Source organism: Struthio camelus, chromosome 17 (genome assembly GCF_040807025.1).
Source record: "Struthio camelus isolate bStrCam1 chromosome 17, bStrCam1.hap1, whole genome shotgun sequence".
Lineage (NCBI taxonomy): Eukaryota > Metazoa > Chordata > Aves > Struthioniformes > Struthionidae > Struthio > Struthio camelus.
Window position 1 is genome coordinate 9,551,352 of NC_090958.1, and position 23,839 is coordinate 9,575,190.

A 23,839-nucleotide genomic window follows, 5' to 3' on the forward strand; every position below is an offset into this window, starting at 1 on the left:
GCGCGGCGAAAGAGGCCGCGCGCGGCCGTTGCCGCCTCACCGCGAGGGGAGGGCGGTCCCTGAGGAGGGGGTGGGGCGGCGGCGGCAGCCGTTAACGGTCGCGCGTTGAGGTAACGCTCCGCCGCGGGAGCCGGTGGCGAGGCAGGGCGAGGCAGGCGGCGCTTGGGCAGGAGGCCGGTTTATTGGTACAGCACAGTACACAAATATATACACAGTATATATCGCGGGGGTCGTGCGCGTCGTGCAAGCGCGGAGCGGCCGGGCCGGGGGCTTCCCCGCGCCGTCCTCGGCCCCCGGGCGGCGCGGAGCTGAACGGCTGTCTTCCTTTCGTCCCCCAGGGAGGAGGGGGCGGTGAGGCGCGTGAGTGGGTCGCGAGTTTGAAAGGAAGAGACCCTTTCCCTTTTTTTTTTTTTTTTCTTTCCTCCCCATACTGCTGTGTAGCATGTGCAAAGAGCTGAACTGAGGCTTGTGCATTGTCGGAATGGTGTCCGGATGGACCTGTCTGCTGGAAATAGTGAGTGGGACGAGACCCATCAGTGCGGTAATGAGCAACCTAATACCAGGAACCTAACTTAAAAAGAACATACGGAGCAATAGGGCAGTGACCAGCACTGAAACCTAGCGTCTTGGAAGGAAGGAGGCACATTGTCTATTTACAAAACAGTATAAAATTCTAACGCATACTAGTGATACAACATAAAACCAAGAGTAGAGCTGTGACAGGGTATTGGTATTCACCATTGCAGCTGTGGTGAAGTGACCCTGGCAACATGGCTACACGTCTGAATTTCTCCATAGGCAGTCAGTGTCCGTAAAACTCCCTGGCTAAGGGTGAGGAAGGCATCTCAGTGGAATCCTTCCTCTGAGGCCAATGTCTGGAACAGCAAATGGGATGCTACTGTGAGCAATGTAAACATAGGAAATACCACCAGATCAGTTTAACATGATAGGGTCCAGGTTAATTAGGAAAGCCTGATCCCATTTCAGGCTTGCTCAAAGGCTTTTGGGATGCCATTGTTGGAAGAGCTTGGCCACTTTAGCAGTTTAGTGGCTGCTCTGTTTGTAGAGAATGTGCCAGACACTTTATTTTGGAGGCTGCTGGAACTGGAGAGGAGCAACCTTTGTCACTTGTGACAGGCATCAGTTGTATCAGATGCTGAGCCTTAAAGGAAGCCAGGAGTGGCAGCGAGAACCCTGTGTCTGTGTGGCTGCTGGAGATAAAGGAGATGAGAGGGAAATGTGGAGGACGTGAGCATCCCCCTCTTCATCGGAAGGAGTTGGAGGAAGGTGTGCAGCTGAAGAAGTCCTGGCTGATCTGGCGTGGGTAACCCTCCAGCACTTTCACCTGGACTGGGTCAAATTTCCAGTAATCTTGGCCTCTCAGGAAATAGGCAAAACCTGTAGATGGGAGATAAAGGGTTAGGAAAGACAAGGCCCACACAGCTCAGCTCTTTCCTAGCATTTTGTTTTGCTGATGCACCACAGCACATGGGATGTGGAGTACTAAAAGAGAGCCTGGATTCAAGTGAAATGAATCTAGCTGCATCTTCAGCCTTTTCCAGATTTGTGACTTGCACTGTTCTTTCACATGGCTTTAGTTTTGATGGAAGAGCAAACAGGATGGATTTTATTTTACATATTGGGTGATTTTAAATATGCTGTGCCAGTGTAGTAGCCTAGCCCTGGAAGGGCAGAGGGAGTTTAGGATCTGAACAGGACCGATGGAAGGGAGTTTGTGAAGACCTGCTAAAGAGTATCTGTTACCGTAGGGAAATTTCTCTGGGATTTTAGGTCATTACTGGAAGCACCAGTGAGTTATTCCACCACATCCTTTGGGAGAGAGGGAGTTGCACAGCCGTCATCCCAAGCACCCAGTGTATCTGTGGCACTGCATGGGACACCTCTGGGAGGACTAGCTAATACTGGAAGCAGCCTGCTCATTCAGGACAGCTACCTAGGCTGAAATGTGGGCAGCGGTTCTGGTGACATCTCATCTCTTCCTCTGTGGGAAGTGGTAGCAGCTGGGCAAGACTCCATGAATATTTCTTTGTGAGAAGTTTGAATTCTCTCTATCAGATGCATAGCTGTTAACTAATTTTTGCAATTAATAATTACAAGGCTTGCTACTTCAGTGAGAGAAGCCTCAGTTCCCTCCCCACTGGAGGGAGCTGCCTTGCTCTCCATACACTGTATATCATGTGCAATGGCTGGAAAATGTCCATTATTATTAAGCATCTAAATCTGCCCAGTTCTTCCAGCTGGGAAGCGAGGTCAGCCTGAAAGACCACCCCAGAGCAGGCCTTGTCCCTTCTGGCACTGACCAAACTCATCTTGGAAAGCAGCATCAGTCTCCTGAGGGACGCCACGCCAGTCAGCCATGGTCCGAGGGTAGATGTTGTCCACTTGACGGGTATGAGGGTTGAAGCGCCAGTAGTTGCCTCCGCTGAAGATGTAGATCTTGTTCTTCTCAGCCCCCCACACCAAAGCTGCCTGGACAGGGGAAGCAGGGAGGCCCAGCTCCGCAATAGGGGTAGGGCCAGAAACCCGTCTTTCACCTTCATAAATCCAGTACCGAGAGTCTGGCGAGAAGGCAGAAAAGGGAGACAAAGCTCAGAAACTCTTTAGTATCTGATAACTCAGCAGTGAGCTGTGCAACTGGGAGCGGTGCCTTGGCAGAGCTCCCAGGCAAAGGAGAGAGGAGAAATCCCATCACTGTCACAAACACTGTCACTGACAGGCACCTGAAGCCTAGGAGCGCAAGGAGCTGAATTCCCACCTCTCTCCAGCCCAGAGGGTAGGATGAGGAAGACTGCTTTCACAGCTGTCTTTTTTTTCTATTTATGGAAGTTGTAATAAACGATTTGGCTTTGTATTTGAGCTATCCAGCTGCCCAGCCTGTTTTCTCATAGGCTTATCACTGTGGAGAGCCCTGCACGCATGTGGAAGGGCGTATTTCTCTCAAGCTGCTCCAGTCAGCTGGGTCTGGTTGTAGTTTTCAAGTAGGCGTTTGGGCAGTGGATCAAAGCCCTGAGCTTTGAGTTTGCTCTGGTTATGCCGAAGGAGGATCAAAACCCATTGTTGGATAAAACAATTTACAAAGCTGTAGAGATTGACAGGGTGAACGTTGATTCCTTTGACACCTATGCTGTGAAGCCTGGTGCTGTTGGGTGGGAGGAAAGAAGAAAAATGGGTCATCCTCTGACTGGACAGGGGGCATATTGCTTGTATGCCAAATCTGTGCACAGGGTAGAGTGGGAGGGACCTGTACTTACCCTCCAAGCCCTGCTCTTAGAGGAGAACATATGTGAGCATGCACAGGCATAAGGGGGGCATGTGGCTCTGAAGGAGCGAGCTACATAAACCAGCAAGAGGTTGCCAAACTGATAATATTTCCAGTTCAGGTTAAAATGGGAATCTCTATAATTACCCTGCAGCATGTAATACTTTTTCTTTATCTCATTTTAACTCGTGGTAGGAGCCTGCCAATTTTAGCACTGTAAACCCTTGTCTGCAGGTCAGGTGCTAGGTAATCTGCTTATGCAATAACGCTGCCTGCAGAGCTGCTTGGTGCGTTTTCCAGTACTTGATCTCACAGTGCACAGATGGGGCATGCACACACAGGGCAGCCAGGTAGCTATGTAATCCTGCATCCTCTCTGTTAAATTTGCACTGGGAAAGAGCATTAAAGAAAACAGTGAAGCTGAAACAGGGATTGTTGCTGGTCTTGGGCTTCAGAAATGGCTAGGAGGAAGTTTGGCTGTTTCATGAGCGATTGGTTTTTAACCCCTGCAGTGGCTGGAGATGGCCTAGCTCTGCACGCAGGCTCTCTGTAGGCTAATTCAGCCTTGGGATGACATGCACTTTCCATCCAGGCCCCTGAGGAGTAGGAAAGATGGTGTCCCTCTCCTGAGCAAGGCCTCTGGGCACCAAGCTCAGGAGCTGTGGCAACCTGTAAAACTATGTTTGGGGCCTCTTTCTTGCACAGTACTTCCCAGGGCAGCTGAGAAGATTCCTGGAGCTTGTAGAGTGTCTAGTAGTGATGTTGGTTCCTGTCTCCCTTCAACCTGGGGCTGCTGGAGGTACAATGGCTGATGCTCGTCTGCTCCTTGCAGAGGACTCTGTTGCAGGAAAGACTTTCTATTCCCACACCTGAACCAACAGGATCATGAAAATCCAGTCCATACTGCATCAGAGTGCATTTTGCACTGTATGTTGGATGGATGGAGGTGCTGTTGCAGGATGGCCAGAGACCAGGTGGGCTGCCCCCATGGCAATCCAGTCTACTGTAGCAGTCATACAGGTCAGGGTCTGCCTCTGCTCTGTACCAGCCCTGAACTGGAACAGGACCCTGCCATATGGGGGGAATCTGGGCTATAAGAGGAGCTGACTAGGCTCAGGTCTGACCCGTGTCACTAGGATGGGCAAGAATCAGGAGTAATGTGGTGGATGCACCATGCAGAAGAGAGGTCGAGACCCACGCTGATGGAAAAGCACTAACAGTCTACCAACTCTGGGAAGAAGGTGGATTTCCAGCACTCTTTTCTGCAATACCTGAGCCTATCACTAATTCTTGGTGACTGAGGATGGCAATGAACCTGCCTTTTTCTTCCTCCTGTTTCCATCCACAAGGGAAAGCAAGCATTTCCTTCATCCTCTGCTGCCAGCAGCATTGCCAGGGTAGAGGCTCAAAGAAAACAACTGTTCTTTTTCCAAAGGAGGAGAATATCCTGGCTGTGTCTAAAATAAGTGACCCCTCCTTCTATCTCCCCCGCTCAATATCTGCTAAAATGTTTAAACAGAGAAGGAAACAAATAGGAAGGATCATTGGTGTCCAGAAGGTGGCTTCTCCTGGGAACTTGTGGGGTCCTGAATATCCCTCAATAAGGAAGATGCCTTTTCAAGCCCTCTGATCCCCATCCAGGTCTTACCTCGGAAAAACCAGATGTTGCCCAGAGGGTCCTCGAAGGCGGCATCAACAGAGCTTGGGATCCCCTGCCAGTGACGGGAGGCTAGAGCTGGGTAGCCGGCCTGCAGTTTCCCAGCTCGCAACCGCCACACAAAGCGGGACTTGAAGAAGAACAGCTCCCCCCGGATGGTAGACGCGGCATCGAAATCTGTGTTGCAGGCGTCGGGCTGCACAGACTGCCAAAGCACAGCCTGGTCAGGCATCTGGGCTCATGGGAGTCCCCCCTTGCCCAGTGGGGTTCAACTGGCAGGACATCCCTGTGTCCAGACCGCTCCCCCCGCCACCTCTCTGGCCACCCTAGCACTGAGTCCACAGAAAGCCTGTACATCCTACCAGTGTCTCACCGGCAGAAGCTGCTGACACCCTCTGCTCCTGGCAGCAGCGGCTTTTCCTAAACTCTGTTTAAATGCAGCCTGTTCCTTAGTGACACTGCTTGGAGGAAGACACCTCAGGCATGACTAGGCAGAAGGAGGCTTAAACAGTAGGATCCCCATCCTCTGTGATTTACACCACTCACTACAGGTGTGGTCTAGGCAAACGGCTCTGTGACTGCAAAACTCCACGGGTCCCTAAAGCAGCTGTCCTGGTTTCAGCCAGGTTTTGGCTGGACAAGTGCTGCCCGAAGATCCCCTCCCAGCACGTTGCAACTCTAGCTGGCAATGGGACCTGGCCTGGACATGGTCTGGCAGACAGGCAGAATGTATGGGATACCTCGGCTCAGCTCTGCCTGAGCTCAGCAGCATGGATGGAAAATGCACAGCCATAAAAACACACGTAAGCCTGCTCCTAGTCTCACGGACTTTAGTTGTGGTGTTAGAAGAGGACAAAGGCAAGCTGTTCACTCACCTCCATGTTGATGATCTCATTTGTTTCAAGGTCTGGCTGGGGTGGCTCTGCTGGATGGGTTGGGGTTGGGCTGGGATCAAGTTTGGGTTTTCCATAGAGGTACTGGATACCTTGTTTATCATCCTCACTCAGACTGAGTGGGTAGCGGAAAATGTAGAAAGGAGACATCAGTGACTTGGAGGCAGCTGTGTGCTGAAGACCCAGGACGTGGCCAAACTCATGAGCAGCCACTTGGAGGAGGTCAGTGCCTAAAACGAGAGGAGATGGGAGATGCTTTTACCTGCCTGTATGAGAGGGGCAAACTGTGCCCGCAGAGAGGATGCCTGTCTCTTATGCTCATTTCTCCTAGTTATCGGCCACTGACAGTGCACTGAGGTATGTTGTAGGACTCTAATGTGAGGCAAGAGAAACGCACCTTGACTATGTTGCTCACGGGTTGTTCCCAGACTTTTTGCTGTGTAGCTCTACATCCTGTTTATGTGTCTTTAAGGAATCAAATGGTATAATTATGGGTTTCACTGATTTGGGAGCGCTGTGAGTGAATTCGTACACTCAGGTGTTAACCTGGGCACGTCAGTAATTTGCAGTTCCTGTCTCGAGGGGCTTCTGAATGTCGTGAGCTATCACAAGGAGTATTTTCCACATGCTTTTTGAAAGGAAAGTTTGGCAAAGAAATTTGGCCCACAGAAGTAGGTGGCAGGGTAGTAAGGTTGCTTTTTGTCCAGTCAGCCTTGCGACAGTTGTTGGTTACAGCTGTAACATAACAGCTCCCCTTCAGATCACATCTGTTACGGGAGCTGCTGGCATCAGTGAGGGAACACTCCGAGTTTAATACTAGCTAATGGCTTGCCGCACAGACAGCAGAGGGAGCTCATTTATTGCTTGTGTGAGGACTGCAGCAAGAAGGTGGCATTTAAAAATAAATCCATAAAAATTCCTCCAATGTCAAGGCCTGGCCCTTCTTCACCAGACTCAAGCAGATGTATGGAGATCGTATTTTAAGAATACGTGACCTGAAAGCATCTATAAAAGGAGAGAGGAAAGAAGGCGATTTCAGTATGCAAAAGTATGTTATTTAGCAGCTGTTACTTAGCTTCCAATGGATCCTTTTTGAAGCTATTAAATTTTAGGGAAAGCTGAAAAAGAGGCATAATAAACAGCAAAGCTTGTGAGCAGAGGCCAAAGGCTGTTTGTTGACAAGTCCCAGTGTATTCATTCACTTGGCTTCAACCAGAAATCCTCCCAGCTGCAGCCCAAGTGATGAGAAAGGCACGGATGCAAGTCAGCTAATCTTGCTGCTCCAAGCAGGATATCCCTGCTGGCTCCGGGGGAACAGGTCTCTTCTCAGCACAGGGACTGGGGGGGATGCTGTTAGGAGGAACGCCTGAGAAGGGTCGACGGGAAGGTGAGCCCTAGTCTTCCTCTGCTGGTTAACGTTACATTGAAGCGATGAATTTCCACAGCACTGACACAATTAAATCAGCCACATCTAGGTCATCTGAGAATGTGGGATTTCTACATTAGTGATTTATTACAAACTTTCAAGACACTTCTATTTAGCTTGGCAGGCTCCTCACTTGATGCTTTCCAGTGTTGGCAGATCTGCTGTGTCAGGTTCTCTGGGGGAGATGAACAACAGCACGCCTGAAAGAGCTGTGCCCAGGAGCACTGCTGTGTCCCTTGGAGAAGGTCCCCGGCTTGGAGTCCTGTTTCTTGCCTGGCTCTGGGGTGTCCCCAGTGCACACCTTACACCTCCCTGTGGTTCTGCTCTTCCCTCTATAAAATGGGGCTAAGGATTTCCCTGTCTCACTGAGTGCTGAGAGAAGGATTAACCCGTGTTTATATTATAAAGCTCTTTTAAGCATATTAAATAGCAATTAGCTGCAAAGAGCTTTCACTACATTTATTTGTGGAAGACGTGGAGGCGGGGGAAAAGGCCGCAGAACAGAGCTGTATTCTGATGGGAACTGGCATGTGATTTGGTAGTTCCCAGTTTGCCTCCAACGCTGTCCTTGTGGGAGAACCTAGGAAAGGCAGTCCCAACGGGAGGTAAAAGCTGGCAGAGCTTCCCTCTCCCTAAGTGGCAGAAATGCTTCTGCCAGATTGTCAGAAAGATGAGGTGCTTCGTGATTCTTGTTTTGAGTTAGCGTGAGGGGGGTCAGAGACGTGACAATCCTGTTCCCCCTGCAGAGGTTCTGACTTGGCATAGAATTGGCACTGAAATGGAGTTGGGAGGGGCTATCTGAGCCTTGAATGCTATTATGGACAAAATGTTTGGGAAACCCTAGAGGGGCAGGGGTTTATCTCAGGCTTTGTGGTTGTTTCTTGCTCCCTGCAGATTAACTGGGAAGGAGGAGGAGGGATTGACCTGGGTGAATTTGAGTGGGTCTTGCAGAAGTGGATGCTTTGGGCACTGATCCATGTGTTTCCAGGCAGGACTGCAGTATCTCGTGAGATACTGTGAGGCGAGGCCCTGAGTGCCCAAGCAGAAAGCTACCACCACCCTGGATCTATTATTAGCAGGGGAGAGGAAAAAAAAAAAAAGTAAGTTTTGATTCGATGTGGCATTGTTTACAGTCAGAGCATTCCCAGGCCACAGGGACAGAACTGAAGCCTGGGTGGTTTCCCTTTATGGACTTGCTCAAGGAGAAAAGACTTTGCAGGCAGACAGTGTACAGTGTGTACAGGGACTGGGACTGAGGCCTGACTGCTACACTGTCCTCTGGAAGATGATTGTATCACCTGGTGCCTGATCCTCAGTTTTCCTTCATCCTTTCCCTCTTTTATTTCTAATGGCTCCTACCAGTGCTGGGTACAGTTCCTGTATGGCAGGATATGTGGCTGAGCAGAGGAGCAGTTTCTCCTTCTCTGCTTTTGCTGCCCCCACATAGGCCCACTGGGAAATCGAGGTCCTTGTGCTGGACACAGGCTTTGCTGCAGCTGAAAGGTGATGAGGAAAGACTGAAAACAAGTAGACTTGCAAGCGATGGGAGGGACACGTACCACATAAAAATGACTTGTTGCCTCTGAATTTTACAGGGGCCCTGCTCACACCACAGTTAAATCATTTCTAAGTGCAAAGATATCCATCCTGGAGTGTTCTCAGCTCCCTCTGAAACAGTACCGTACCCAGGTTGTTCCCAATAGTCCAGGTCTCATCATAGTCAAAATGGACGTCTCCCTCCCGATGGGTCTTGGGGAAGAACGCATGTGCCAGGATCCCTCCGGGCCCATCAAAAGGCAGGTTATCCCCATGCCAGTACCTGGAGGGAAGACACATCACGCCTCAGACAAACAGCATTGTACCCTCGATGAACAGCATCATATGGCCCCAGGTACGAAGCCACCATGAGGGGACAGCAGTTCTCACTCCTGTTGTCAGCTCATCCCAACAGTCAGAATCGATTGCTTTGAGTTCTTCAGATTGCTATTCATCTAGTTCTGCACTGGGGGACTGAACTGGAGGCAGAACTCAGTCATACAAAGCCCTGGGGAGCTTTTATGTTTTTCTCATGGAGGTTTCTCTCCTCCCCCGTTCAGCTTTCAGAGCAAGGTTGACCGTGGAGCCTAAATAATTAAGGAGGTGACTGCTTGAGCCAAGATTAAGTCAGCATAGCTGAATGGCAGGGGGATGTGGAGGGGCAGCCAGTGGAGAACACAGCCAAATCCTCAGGTCCTCAGTCAAGCCGAGCCTGCTGCTGACTGATGAAGGAAACCCGTGAGAGATGTGACGACTTCAGAGCTGAGAGAGGCACAAGTAAATACACAGAATGCAAATCACAGCACTGCTTGGACAGTCTCCACTGGCTTTATTAGCTTTATGCAAACAGCAGCAGAGGGAAGTTTTGCCCCTGTGCATGTTTTGCCAAAAGTGAATTTTAGACTGGGAGCCAAGATTCCTTTAACTAAGAAACTATATTTGTCTTGAGGCAGACGTTTAGGTCATTCAGTCAAGGGACAGGATGGAGAACCTGAAGATGGTAAGTCAGGACACCACTTAGGAAAAAATCTTAGGGCAGAGAAATGTAAACATACCAGGAAAATTAATGAACAATTAGTAATGGTACTGCGGGCAGCCTTCATGGAGCTGCTGCACTTTCACCAAGCAGCCCTCAACTGACAAAAAATCCCAGGTTCTGAAAGTGGAAACACAAGCCTCCATTTAAGTGCCTCAGTTGTATGCTGACAGTTCCTTCTGCTCTCATAAAAGCCTAGGGATCTTGTTTGCAGGGCTGCTGCTCTGCTGGGGAGGAGGGTGTTTCTGCCCACCATGCTCACCTTGTGAAATCGATGACAATGTCAGCTCGGCCCTCCTGCACCTCTGTGAAGGTCAGCGGGGTCACATCGCTCCACACTTTCAAAGCTTCCTCAATGGTCCGTCTCACTTTAGCTTTCACAAGTTGCCATGGGAACCTGATAATTCTGAAAGGCAACAGACACGGGATGAACATGGGCGTTGCTGTCATGAAGACACTAGATGTAGGATCAGTGGTGTTAGGGTAGCCATTCTCTGTTAGCACTGAACCATCTCCAATCCATAGAGGCACTGCTCTGGCACCGTCTTCCAAGCAACACGTGCAGCAGATAAATCCCATCATTGAACCTCTCTTGCCCAGAGGTGGGCCCAGAGGTGAGTTCTCCAGATCAATCCTCTAAATAGCCACTAGTGGCCTGGCCTGATGTGAAGGTAACTGTGCCCACCAGCACTGCAGTCATTGTCACTGCTGGGGGACCCACAAAGGTGCCAGTGTCCTAGACAGAAAGATGGCCCCTCATATTAGCAGGTACTGCGACGCCAGGAACTGAATCTTCTCTACTGCCTCCAAAAACAGTGGAGGAGGGAGTCTGCAGCAAAATGTGCCAGTCACCCTGTCCTTTTGGTGGCTCTGATAGCAACTTACAATTTCCTCTAGTGGTATCTTATGAATGGAGCTGCTGTCTTTGTTATGACCCAGCTATATAGTGATTGTGAGAGATCACAGCACTCCCATCGTGACAAGGCTGTCACCCTCTTGTCACTGCAAGTTTATGCATTTTTCACTAGAAACCTTGCGATGGCCATTTCTGGAGAGTTTTGCAGAAGAACTGTGTTTCTCTGAAGCAAAGTGCTGCAGCATTTCCCAGGTCTGTCCCCTGTGAGTCCACCCTCAAAGAGATGCATGGGAACGGTGTGATGTGATTTCCTTCTGAAATTCTGCTGTAAAAGCAGTTTTTGCCCCGGAGACCTTGACTTGCTGAGAACAGCTGATGCCTCTTGTGCTCTCCTATAACATAACCAGACTGTAAGGTCTGCTGCAGAGGGAGTTTTCATTCTCTTCAGTTAACAATGTTGGTATGTGTTCATCTCAGCTATATTTCTTTCTTTGACACTGTTGACCAAAGGAAAAAGGAAGAAGCCTTTCTGTTACCTATAGCCTCCCAAGGCTATGAGGAAAGAGTCTCCTGCATTTAATTAAATACAATATGATTGAAATGCTGTCAAAGACTGTACGAGTGTGCTCACTTTTCCACTCTTGCCCCTGTGGGAAACACAGGACAACCCTTCCTTAGGCTCGTACAGCAGGTTTGCAACTGAAAATGTGTGGAGCGATTTGGGCAAAACTTCACACTGAGACTGTGTTTATGGGAATGTCAATAACAGCAGAATAAAAAGGGCTTTTTAAAATAAACTGTGAGGTGAGCTCACAGAATGGTGGCTGTGGGGGACCAAGGCGCAGCAGGAGTGGGCGAGGGCGGAGGTGAGGCCTTGCATGTGTCAGAGGTTTGATGTAGGGAAGTGAACATATGTGTGCGGGGTGCTGATGGGTGGTGGTGATGTGGGGCTGGCTGGGGTTGACGCGAGAGCTGTGTAGACTGTGTTTGGACAGGAGGTGGGTGAGCAGCTGTCTTTATGGGAGCACACGTGTGAGGGGATGCAGAGATGCTGGGTGCGACCCTGCTGATTTATCAGTGTGTGGCTCCCCTGCCCCAGGCTGGCGCTGCCCCGTTTGAGGGCTGCCCTCCAGCTTTTATGGGCATGTCACAGGGAAGCACAGCGTGCTGTGTTCCAGGTAACCTTGGACTGAGAGCTTTGGAGAGGAATAACCAAACCAGCCTGACTCCGCTTTCGGGCCTCTCTTACTTGTAGGTGAGATCGGTCTTGTCCCAGCGCCCGCCTGAGAGGACAAACCGCTTCTGCCGGTTCCGCCCGTTTTGGCCATCTGGCAGCGTGGGGAGGTCTGGCACGCCGCACCGGGGCGGGTTCCAGTGTGTCGCCTGCTCCTCTGCACCCACGGGGAAGTCCTTGGTGGGCACACCAGTCCCCACAGCATTCACCAAGGAAGAAAGCCAGGGACTCTGCTCCTTCCAGATGTGGTGTTTTCGAGTCACATCCTAAAAGAGAAAAGAAAAGCCATTACTTCCATGTCTGGGACGAGAACTACTCCTGATGCAGAGTGGCAAATGTCTCCCCACAGCAGTCCTGCAGCGGTGAGTTCCATGTCTCTCTGGGGCCGTCCCACCCTGCTGTGGGGCATATCTGCTCCCCGCAAAGATCCTCTGTTCCCTCTCTCTGGTGGTGGCCCTTCCCTGGGCTCTGTTGCTCCCGGCTGGTGTACACCTGGCAGGCGGTATGTAAGGCCGTGGCATTCCCTGAGCACTGGTTTATTTTTGGTCCGCTCTTCCTTGGCAGCTGGCCGGCAGGAAATGCTTTTGCAAATTGTGGATGAGAACCAGACCCTCCAAAAAAGAAACAAGTCACTAGGGAGTAAACTCTCCCCCTTTGCCCCGCATCCTTTTAACCTCTATTCCACCCTGGCCGTGGGTGGGGGAGATGTTAATGGGAGGAAGCTGTTAGCCCCCAGCACACAGTTGCGCCCCGTCCCCCTTCTCCCTCCCATGCCATCTTGTTGTCCTGGCATGGTGAACAGTCCCTCAGTATGGCTCGGACAGAACGTAACCTGGAGAGGGGGACACATGGATCTAGGGGTTGGCTTAGAGCCTAGCCACAGGGCACAGAGCAGCGGTGACTTTCTCCTGGAGCCCCTATCACTGTCTTAGCTCACTGACTCTCAAGAGGGAGTTGGTGCACAGGACCCTATCCCCTCACCTCACTCAGTCTGTGACTGTACTTGGTGATAGGACCACCTAGGCTGTCCCACACTTGATTAAAAAGGCAGGGTTCCTCTTGGCAGCATTGGTTAGTGCTAAATAGCCTCAATGTACTGGCTTGTACTGTCTTCCCACTTGACAGCAGGGTTATGGGCACAGGGCTGCCATGAGGCATGACCCAAACTAAATCCCTAGTCTGCCATGAGGCATGTGGGGTGAGAGGGTGTGTGGGCCCCTGAGTAACCAGACTGCACAAGCGAGGAGTCCAAGTGCAGAATTCGTCACCTAATTCTGTGCAGCCAAGTTTAAGGGTGTTTGAGCATAAGGAGGAGTCAAGATGCAGAGTGACACATCTCTACCCAGACAAATAGGTTTCCTTCCAACAGAGCTCCAGAGAGAGGACCCAGGACTCCTTCCTATTCCTGCAAAGGGCTCCCATCTTCCAGAACAGCTTTCCTTCCTGCCTTGCCAGGGACACGAAGGTCAGGCTGGCACGATGCCAGCACTGCCACGATGCCGTGTAATCTGCGTGCTGCTATCACTCTGTTCCCCTACAATAAGGCCATTCATGCGGGCAGGAATGAAGTGTGAAGCCCTTGGCATTAATTCCACTATCGGGCTCCCATCTCTGTAATGGCCCTGTGCCTCTGAGCAACGCATGGATGGACACAAGAACCAGGCAGGTCACGCACGGTGCATTTTAGGTGTCTGGCTCTTCTTATTTCTGTCACCACTCCAGCCTACTGGCTTGTCCTTCCCAGCCAGTCAGACACCCTGTGACTTGGCACCTATCACCTCCTGCTAGCCTTTGCCTCAGAAACCAGGCCCTGCATCAACCCAATCTGGATGTCCCAATGCACTTTCATGCACCACAGAAATTGCACCATCTACCCTCCAAAGAGAGAAAGCCGTTTTATATGCCATATAACAAAGCTTACCCAACCCACCAGCTGTGGCACTGGGAGTCCATCTAAAGCTATAATGAAAGGAGGGTGTGTGGGGTGGCCTGTGCAAGGGGAGTCTACCACACTGTTCCTGATGAATGCTGGAGCCCTGCCAAGTTGGAGATACCTGTGTTTCTAAGAGGAGCTCTCTGAGAGCTGCCTGGCACCTTGCCTGGGCTGGCAGCTAACAGCTGCGAGCAACAAATGGCAGGAGGAGCTGACAAGGTTCATGTCCTGGCCAGCATCTTGCTCTCAGCTCTGATGAGACCCTCTGCTGAGCGCTTAATGGCAGCTGGGCTTGCTGATGCTTTTCACTGAAGTCTAGTCTGAAGGGGCTATCTGTCCCTCCCTACGCACTCACTGGCATGAATCCCAAGAGCACTTGCCACCACCTGAAGCAGGAGCTGCCACCCTGGGGACACTGGGTAATGAATGTGTCTGGATTCCTAGATGCAGGAGATGCTGGCTAGCTACACCAAGGCAAATGAGGAGTAGGAGTGGAGATGGACCCTGGGGAGAGCTTTCACCGTGGAGCTGGGAGCATTGTGAAGCCCTCAAGGAATTGCTCAGGTAGGCAAGTGGGCTGGAGCTGACCCAGATGGGCTCACTCCTGGCTTTGTCTCATCTATGCCAGGAACATCCCCCTGGGCAGCTGGAGGGCACAACAGGTCTCCCAGAAAGGCATTACTGGCTTCACTGCTGGGGTCACTGGCTCAAGTTTGGGACCATCATCTTCCTTTGAGCCGGGGCAGAGAGGGAAGGAATTGCCTGTTTCCTTCTTACCTGGCGGGAGCCCATGTCCAGGGGCAGAAGGAAGGTAAGTTTTGCCTCTCTTTTTTAGTGAACTGGAGGCCGCTGGCACGAATCCCAACTTTTAGCTGTCCAAACCCCATTTTGTGTTGGGCAGGACCCTCCCTGCTCCCACCTGCCTGCGCTCTGCCCTTACCCTGCCCTGTGAAGGGGGACACAGACTGGCCCTGTGAATGGCTCTGGGTGGAGGCAGGAGGTTAGATCTGCCCGCCTGCCCCATGTGCTCGCTGTGCCCCTGGACAAACAGTTGGTAGGGCAGCAAGTCTCTCCCTGTCGTCAATGTACTGGCATTAGCACGATGGCAGGAAAGGGCTGGAAAATGCCACTGCAGGCGCAGCCGGCAAAGGGAAATGCGACAGGCAGAAACCAGTTGCCAAACAATGCTCTGGAGACATGTCAGGCTGGGGATTTCAGCCTCCTTGGCAGGACACACCTTGCTGCAGTCACTTCCCAAGGCTTAGATAACATGTCCTCTCATTTAAGGTTGCATCCTACCCACCCAGTGTTGAGGCCACCCCTCTGTGGGGTGTATGTGGGAAAGTGGGAGAGATCTGGCTTTGTTTTCTGGAGCTGGGCTGTGGTCTAAAGCCCTGACTGCTTGCGTAGGGGGTGGCAGCTCCCCAGTGCCCCCCCCCACCTGCCCTCCCTCCAGGAGCAGCTCTAGGACTGTACTGCTGCTGAGACAAGCAAGTGCAAACCTGTGAAGGGAGGCGGAGGAAGGCGCTGGCTGCTGAGCAACCATCAGGGCATCCCCATGCCTCCCATCCCGACACTGGAGGGGAAAAGATTACTAAAGACTAAAATCAAAGGGAGGTCCCTCTAATCCAGGGAAGGTGTTCAGACCGGGTGAGTGCGGAGCTGGGTTAGCGTATAGGGAAAGGACCTATACGGGGAACCAGACAGGGGAGAAGGGGAACCAGACAGACAAGGCAAGAGAGCCTGTTTCACCCTGCAGCAATCCCTTGTGGCCAGCCTGGGGGAAATGAGGGACCCTAGAAATCTGCCAGCCTCTCTCCCAAAGGATCACTGTGCCCCAGCCCATGAGAACCCTTCCCAAGATGCATGGGCCTGGCTCTGAGGCTCTGCCTAAGGCTGTGTGCAGCCACTTTCACTGCCCTTCATCGTGTAGCCTACAGTCAGAGATGGCTGCTTGCCTGGGAACAGGCAGTTTTTAGCCACGGGAAGAGGCCTGGGCTTTGCAATACAGACTGAGCAGTTCCATGTCTGTGCAACACAAGTGCAGAGAGAGTGCCTGTCTGCCAGGCCTGAAACCATGGATAGAGGGCAGTCAGGACAGTGGAGGGAGAGAACTGTACACAAGCAGGGCTGTGCTGCAGACTGGCCACAGCTCCTCGCAAAGAGAGCACCACTTCCCAGCAGTCTTGTGACCAAAAGGCTGATGGGGAACAGGAGGGAAAGGAAAGATCCTGTGGGAGAGCAGAAACCACAGCAGAGATGCAGACTGCCCACTTGGTTCCCTGCAGCTTTATCAGCCCTCAAGTGCTGTGACACAACAGACTTCACTTCTGGGTCTGCTGGGGCCAGATGAACACTGGCCAAGCTCCCTGGGAAGTGTCCCAGCCATCCTGAGGAGCCAGGAGCATCTTTAACCTCATTGTGTTGGGCAGCACTCACCCTCCAGAGCCTCCCAGGAGGAGAAGCAGCCAGAGCAGCACAGCTACAATGGAGCGTCAGCAACATGGTGTATAAAAAGCCTCAAAAGCAAGGCTGCTGTTTGGCACTGGCAGTCCCAGTGCTCCCCTCTGTCCATCCCAGAGGGATGTCCACTCCCAGAGTCCATCCTCTGCTGCTTGCCCTGCACTTAAACTTGTCTCCTCTGTCGTGCACCTAATTGCCTCCATGACCGGGCTTCGGCATGCTCTTGCAGCATGGCAATGAAAGGAATCCCTGCTCCTTGGCAGATGGGAGCAACCGGTCAAGTTACTACCGCAACATGAATCCCATCAGTCTTGGATACTTCCCCTTTCATTGGAAGCTATTTCCTCTTTTGCTAGGGGATAAGCTAATGGGTTTTCCTTCCACATCCTCGTCCCTTCTGCTGCTGCTTTTCTATTTCTCCCTGCTTTCTCCTTCTGTTACCCAGTGTGTTTGGTGAGGCCCTGGTATTTGCTCCCTGTTTGGCTAGTCAGAAGGACCCACAGACTACTGAAGCATTATTTTCTTCCCACCTATTTGCCTCCACCTCAGAGCACTCTCCCTTAACTTGATGCATGGGGAAAGAGAGCGCAGATGCTTTCCCTTGCAATTTGCAGGTAAGACAGTTTCATCATCCCCACCCCTGGCCACTGCCCCTTGGGGGCTCTGCACCCCTTTTCTCTCTTAGCAATTTGCAATGTTCTTGACTGAGATCAGCGCTGTTTTCCTGATGCACACTTTGGATTTCAAAGTGTGGCTACAGCCTCTAGTTAGCAATAAAACTGGAACCAGCTCCATTCCAATCTGGGAGAGTGGAGACAGGTTACATCCCAGAAGTGCAGCACTACATGCCCTTGGAAAGTGCTAATGCTGCAGCTGACGTTTCAGGGCACAGACGGATACACTTGTGGTCTGGTTGGACCCCTGAGCTGAGCATGCTCCTAATCAATAGGCAGTATTAGTGGAAACAGGAAACTCAGAGGAAACAATGCATAGACAAAGTCACCAAATGTATTGATCCTACTCCTCACCCCTCCCCTGAACAGGGCAGAGTCTCCTAATCCCTCTGACTATGCACTCCTTGCTTGCACAAAATGCTACTGCAACAGGACTGGCTCCTTCCTGCTGGGCTACGGTCTGGTCCCACTGTAGTCAGAGCCAGAGGAGATGCGAAGGCCAAGGCCAGTCTGAGGCCAAACGAAAGGTACTGCAGGGCCTGGTGTTACATGCACAGTTGGATGGTCCTTTCCACTCACTTCCCATACTCTGTGCACCATCAAGCACTACCTCCTGGAGCTTGACGGTTTGTTTCCGGATTATTTCGTGGTAGTTGTTGTTGGCAACGAAAAAAGGAAAATGTTTATTTTTCCTAAGCAACGTGGAACATGAAACATTGTGGACTGCAAATGTTTATGGCCAAAGACAGAATGAAAAGGCCTAAGCTCTGATGTAACAAGGGAAAGCAAATGAATAAACACTGCAGGACTATTTTTATTATCAGACAGTTTAATAATGTGACAGTTTGTGAGTCTAGTCCATCAATGGCACCACAACCAAGCTCCTGGTGTCACCCAAGCAACAGTTTGCCAGAAACAGGAGTACTTACAAAGCAAACAAACCCACGGATATGCCCCCAGGAAAGCAAAAGGTTTCAAGAAACCTTAATCTGATGACCTAGAAATCCCCTTGAAAGCAAGGAACCACTCTGGGATGCAGCACACTCAAGCCAGAGGAGGGAGGAGTTTGAGGTTTTTGTTCATGGTGTATTTGCATCCAAGTTAAGGCAAGCAATGAGCTATCAGCACCCAGCTCAAGGATAACAGCCAGGACATCTGCTGGGTAAAGCTACCTGGCACAAGTGCAGCCCTCTCCAAAGCTGTGGGGGGACATTCTACCCTCAGGGAGTATATCCTCCTTGGATGTTCAGGCTGCAATCTCTAAACCTACAGGACAAGCACTTCTGTCTGCCCAGTTTCCCGGAGAGGTCTGCTGCGGTCCAGGGTCCTGGTCTGTGGGGCTTGCCTAATTTTCAGAGCCAGTTCTGTAGCAGATGCCCTGGAGAGAGTCAGTGAAGACCCTCAGGTTGCTGGAAAGTTAGGAAGAAAAAACAAGGCACTGTACTGGAGTGGCTCAACTGTGCTATCAATATGGAGTAGTTTTAGCAGCTTTGTCCTGAAAAACTCATTGGTTACACGTCTGTGTGGCCTTTTCAGTGCAGGACACCATGGAGAGCAAGAATATGTCCTTTCACTGAGCTAACTAACAGTGAATCTGCATGCACACGCTGCCCTGGCGGGATCAGGATGAGCAGAAAACCCAGGCTGACAAGCCCAGCATCCTCTACGCACAGCAACAGACCGAAAACTACCACTCAGTCTGAACCTGATCTTCTCTCTATCCCGGACAGAGTGCAGCTCTCCCATGGATCCTCCAGGCATTCTCCTCTGGATGCCTCTTGTCCCATCTGTTCCTCACTTCAGGGTGGCTGCGGGACTCACAGCGCACTAGGAACGCTTCTACTTCAAACATCTTGAAACTTGAACTGAACCCAATCTGAAACTCGTCCAGAGCTTGCAAATGCTCTGACAACTCGTGCTTATTCTTTGCGTTTCCACACACCTCTAGAATCAGGCAGAACCTACATCTAAGAGGAACATTTCTACTTGTGACACTTTCCATCCCCTTCTTGGACTGTTAGAGCACGAATAACCCTTCTCAGCTGTTCTTGTCCAGGCAGAAACCCTACTGTGAGATGATGATCCCTCTCTTCTGCCCAAATCCCACCTAGAGGAGGAGGTTTGGTCAGCCTATGTTATTTCTGTCTGCCCTGGGGGTCTTATCTGCATTAGGATCTCAGTAAACCTCTAAAATGTGTCTGTGCCCCTCAGTGAACCCCTGGAGTAGAGAATTTTGCCCGAGAGCCATGTGCTGACTCAGCCTGCATTTGTGCCATGGGCTGAGCCTACTCCCAGTGTAAGAATAGCCAAGAGCCCTTCATTTACTTGTCTGCTGTACTTGGGGATTGGTATGGAAGAGCTGGCAGCATCTCTGATGTGAAAAATTTCTACAGGACAATTTCTACAAGGTCCTTTTTAAACAGACCTAGATAGTGCACCCTGCCTCTGCTGCTAGGGCAGGATATACGTGGGGGGAGTGAGCAAAGTGCAGGGTGAGCTGGAGTGGGGGCTCTTCCCGCAAGCACTTCTCTCTCCTCTTTTCTCCCTTTCCAGTCTGCTTTGTTGGCTGCGCACAGAGTCTGCCACATTGCAGGGTGTGCATGGGTGCATTGCATGTGAAAGCACAAACACAACAAACCTGCTGGAGAGTAACTGCTTACATGTGTCTTGAGTTTCTCCCGGAACAGAGGATAAACATGCCTAAAATTACCTTAACACTCATTGCAGTATTTAAATAGCCAAACCAAACAGTGCAAATGAAACCCTTCCTGCAAGAGCTGCCTGAGCCCTGAGGGAGGCAGGCAAGTAAGTCCCCAACAGCCTCCCCCAGCTCATCTCTTAGCCAGGAGGGAAGGGCAGCGTAGCGCCTTCAAGGTGGGAACCAGCTGGCTTCAGGGAGAGAGCTGCAAGATGGGGTTCCTGATGGATTATGCTGGCAGCTGGGAAGGTGCATGCTACTTCTCGACAGATAGATAGTTCCCAGCAAAATGAACTGACTTTGATTTCCCAGGGGAGCCGAAAGTAATGCAGGAATTCAGTGTGTGTGCGTGCACTGTCCTGAGGACTGCAGATCTTTTGTTCTCAGGTTTTACAGTGGACACCAGAGACAGTCTGTATTCTGCTCTGTTTTCTCTTTCTTTCTTTCTTTAGGTGTTTAGGAGATCTAAGAGCTTTGCTCCAAAGAACTCCAGCTCCTCCTATAACTTCCCCTGTGTACCCTGGCTTTAAAATGAATCTTAGCCCTTGATTCCCTCCCCCCACTCCTCAAGCTAACTGCTGTGATTTGTTATTGGAGCACCTAATAGCCCCAGGCATGGTCCAGCATCCCTCTGTGCTCTGCGCTGTATAGTGCAGTCCTTGCCCACCTCATCTACTAGCACAGAGCCTGAGGAAGTCACCATCCTCTAGCCTATAAGCATGTGGGTCTCTCTTCCCAGCTCAGCCCCTTGGCTCCTTTCTCTTTTATCACCTGACAGCAAAAGGTGCACAGAAAGGAAAATACCCAGAATTAGACATATGGGAACACCTCTTTGTGCAGAGAGACTAAAAATAGCCAGGAGAAGTGAACATGTGATGGCATGGCAGAGCTCTCTCATAAAAGAAGGTAAAGGAGGGGTGAGCCCAGAAGCTTGTGTATGAGGGGAGCAGACACCCAGTTATGTGGGCAGCAGCAATCCAAGGGCCACTGTCAACCCAGAAATCCCACTTTGGCCATTCTGCACTGACATGGTTATCCTGGCCGGGGGGAGGAATGGGGCTCATTACTGTCAGCTTACATGCTTGTATGTGAGAGCAACTTCCGTGATGCTGGCTTCCTTGTTCACCTCAGAGGCACTAGAATGACCTTCAGAAGCCTTGGCACCAGATCAGAAACATGTACCCAAAAGGGCATCTATTAGGATGGAGAGAACTTCTGTTTGAAAGGATGGGAAAGCATCTGTCCATTTCAAACCCAAACACAATGCAGCCACCATCTCTGGAGACTGAGTGAAATGTTTTGATTTTTAACCATGAGCTCCACATGGCTGGTGAAATGCACCAGCACAAGATGGCCCTGAATAAAACGTATCAGTGAGGACATCACCTAGAGTTGCTCCAACTAGGAGAAAAGTATTAGCACTCACAGTTCAGGGCATTAGCCTGGGGTGAAGAAAAAAACATCTCTGGGCAGCAGACTGCCAAGTGAGGAGCCTTCTTCAGGAGTGTGGTCTTGGATTAGATGGACCAGGAGTCTGAGCAGACCTTGGTCCCTGCATTAACTGCACTCTTCCAGCGTTTTGGTATATTCCCCTCTGTTCGGGGCACTGGCCAAGGCAGATAAGCCTCAGCAACCTCTGCGTTCAGTCAGCAGCTGCAGACAGAGGCAAAAGGACGTGAAGAGTGCAAGTCTCAGTTGGACCAAACCAAAGTTCATACAGGGTGTGAAAACCTAGGGCTGGCTCTCCCTTTCCCTCAGGATCACACACAGGTCCATGCTGGCAGCATGACAAGGACCAGAGGCTGTGTAAGTCTCTCCAGGAACAGCGATTTCTAAGCTTGCGTTCGGCAGAGCGTGAGGCACCCCGCCAGCCCAACAGTCTCCAGCGCTGCGCAGCTGGAGCTCTGTCCTCTTTACGTGCCACCCAGCCCACCACTTGCTAAATTTAGATCTGGGTGAAATCCACAGAGTGGTGTCATAACTGGGGAGCAGAGCACCTTGCGTGACCGCCTGGCCTCACCTTCCAGAGGCAGGGCAGAGCTAAGTGCAGTGACATTTTGTTTTGAAAAGTACAAGCGCTTTGGGGGCCGAGGCTGCTCTATGCCAAGTTCCAGCCCACAGCATGTTTAGCAGCCAAGTTAGAAAGTACTCAGATGACAGAGCCGATAATAAAACCATCGACAGAACCTGAACTAATCCCCTTGGGCTGCTACTGGGCATTTGCTCTGTCATTATTTTATAGCACACCAGCAAAGCGCATCTATATAATAACCCAATTACACATGCACACATTCCCAGCACAAGGAGCTCTCTGTGTTTCCAGTCCCCTAAATCTCTTGCACACCGCTGTTCTTCGCCAGCAGCAGCAGAGCCTGCTGCTCGCAGCCCCATCCCAGGTGCTAGGATCTGGCAGGCGTGTCCAGGAAGAAAGCCCTGCTGCTCCCCTCCTGCCTGCCCCTTTTATTCATCCATTTAGTCTCGTCTCCCTGTAACACTTCTCGCTTTCATGTGGAATTGCCAGCACACAGCATGTGGGATGTGTTATTAGCAGGCAGCGAGTGCTCTGCTACCTTTAAAGGAAGGGGGGATCCCTTGTCCTCTTGTAAACCCTCATTGTCCCGGTCCTTGCCCTGCTAGTTTGTTTTTCCCGTTCCCTGTCTCACGCCACAAAAGGGAACACGTTTATAAAACCTACCCCGACACACCAAGACGCCGGTGGCGCCCGCTCTGCCGCCGCACCGCGAAGCCGCGCGTGCCGCCGTGGCCGGGCGAGGCTGCCCGTGGCACGAAGGGGCCGGGGCCGCGGCCCGCGCTCCCTTGGGCCGAGGCTGCCCAGCAGCGCGTCGCTGCCCGTGCCGGCGGTGCCGGGAGCTCGGGGAGGGGGGCGGGAGGTGTACTGTCCCTCGGCGGAGGGAGATGCCCCCCTCGGAGCAGCAGCGGGAGCGCCGCGCGCGGCGCGAGAGGCGCGGGGCGGCGGGAGGGGAGACGGGGCGGGGGGGGCGAGGCAGCGCCCGGCGCCGGCTGCCCCGGCCGCGGCTGGGGGGCAGCGGCGGGGAGGGCGCGGGGGCGCCCGGCCGGCGGCGCGCCGCGACTCACCGGCTTGTGGCGGCGGGCGGGCGCGGCGGGCGCGCAGTGCAGCAGGGCGGCGGCGAGCAGGGCGGCGGCGGGCAGCGGCGGCCGGGCCATGCCGGGGCGGCGCGGAGCGCGGCGGTCGGGGGCCGGGCGGCGGCGGGCTCGGACATGGGGCGGGGGGGGGTCCCGCAGCGCCTTTTATCCCGCCGCGGCCGCCTGCCCTCCCCCCGCGCCTCCCTCCCGCTCCCGCTCCTGCCTTTTGTTCTCCCCTCGTCGAGTTACAGTTTTATGGGCTGAGGGGACACGGCCCGGCGGCATCACGGGCGGAGCCGCGGCGGGCGGGCGGGGGGTCCCGCCCCGCCGCCCCGGCCCCGCGGGCTCCCCGCCCCGCCGGGGCCCGGCGTCGGCGGGCGGCGCTGGGGAGCCGCGCCGCGGCCGGGCAGGGCCGGCCCGGGGCAGCCCCGGCGAGCCGCGGGCGGGGACCGCTGGCCCCGGCGCCCACGGGCGGGCCGGGCCCCGAGACGCCCCCCGCGGCCTTCGTCGTCGGGGGGGGGGTCCTGTGCCCCCAGCCAGGCGCTGGCGCGAGGCCTCGGTGGCTGACCTGGCCTCAGCACGAGGCCTCGGTGGCCGAGCCGGTGTGAGCAGGAGGCCTTGGTGGTTGACCTAGTGTCAGCAGGAGGCCTCGATGGCTGCTCCAGCATCAGCACGAGGCCTCCGGGGCTGGCCCGGCACGGGTGGGCCTCCCCCGCTGCCCCTGCATCGCCTGCTGCTTGCTGTTGCAGGGCAAAACCCCCAGAGAGGGTTTCCAGTATCATTTACCTTGTCTCTGTCACACAGTGATGCCCGTTTGCCCTTTGGGATTATGTGGGCCTTTTTTTTTTTTCTATTGCAAGTTTGTCACTTGTGGTCTACACAGCTGATCCCCCACGGGTCCCTTTTCTTGCTACTGTCCAGCCCCGTCTCCTCTGAAACCCATCCAAGGAAGTTTTCCCCATTGGTGTTAGCTTTCCTGTTCTCCACAATGAGTCTGCTCGTGGTATGTTCTGCCCCTGTTTGTCTTCTCTGCTGTTCACTGCTGCTC

At 52.6% G+C, this 23,839-nt stretch overlaps 1 protein-coding gene and 1 long non-coding RNA gene across 10 annotated transcripts in view; one reads left to right on the forward strand and one right to left on the reverse strand.

Annotated features, from left to right (window-relative positions):
• The first annotated feature begins 17 nt into the window (after window positions 1-17).
• LOC138061380 (uncharacterized) overlaps window positions 18-23,839 on the forward strand; it is a 39,273-nt gene continuing 15,451 nt past the window's right edge. For 4 of the 9 annotated variants that reach the window (XR_011135079.1, XR_011135081.1, XR_011135080.1 and 1 more), the window contains exons 1-3: window positions 81-185; window positions 11,940-12,280; window positions 14,296-14,662. This is a non-coding gene — a long non-coding RNA (uncharacterized lncRNA). Of the gene's footprint in view, window positions 186-11,939; window positions 12,281-14,295; window positions 14,663-16,139; window positions 17,812-23,839 lie in introns of those variants that run through there. The other 5 variants (XR_011135086.1, XR_011135084.1, XR_011135087.1 and 2 more) reach the window with 5 other exon arrangements.
• Window positions 165-22,885, reverse strand: MMP11 (matrix metallopeptidase 11). The gene is made up of 8 exons (XM_068911139.1): window positions 22,783-22,885; window positions 11,934-12,184; window positions 10,091-10,234; window positions 8,942-9,075; window positions 5,813-6,060; window positions 4,929-5,142; window positions 2,322-2,579; window positions 165-1,398 (listed from the first exon to the last, which is right to left on the reverse strand). Exons 1-8 carry the CDS (start codon window positions 22,870-22,872, stop codon window positions 1,265-1,267), a joined length of 1,473 nt encoding a protein of 490 aa, XP_068767240.1. The 5' UTR covers window positions 22,873-22,885; the 3' UTR covers window positions 165-1,264.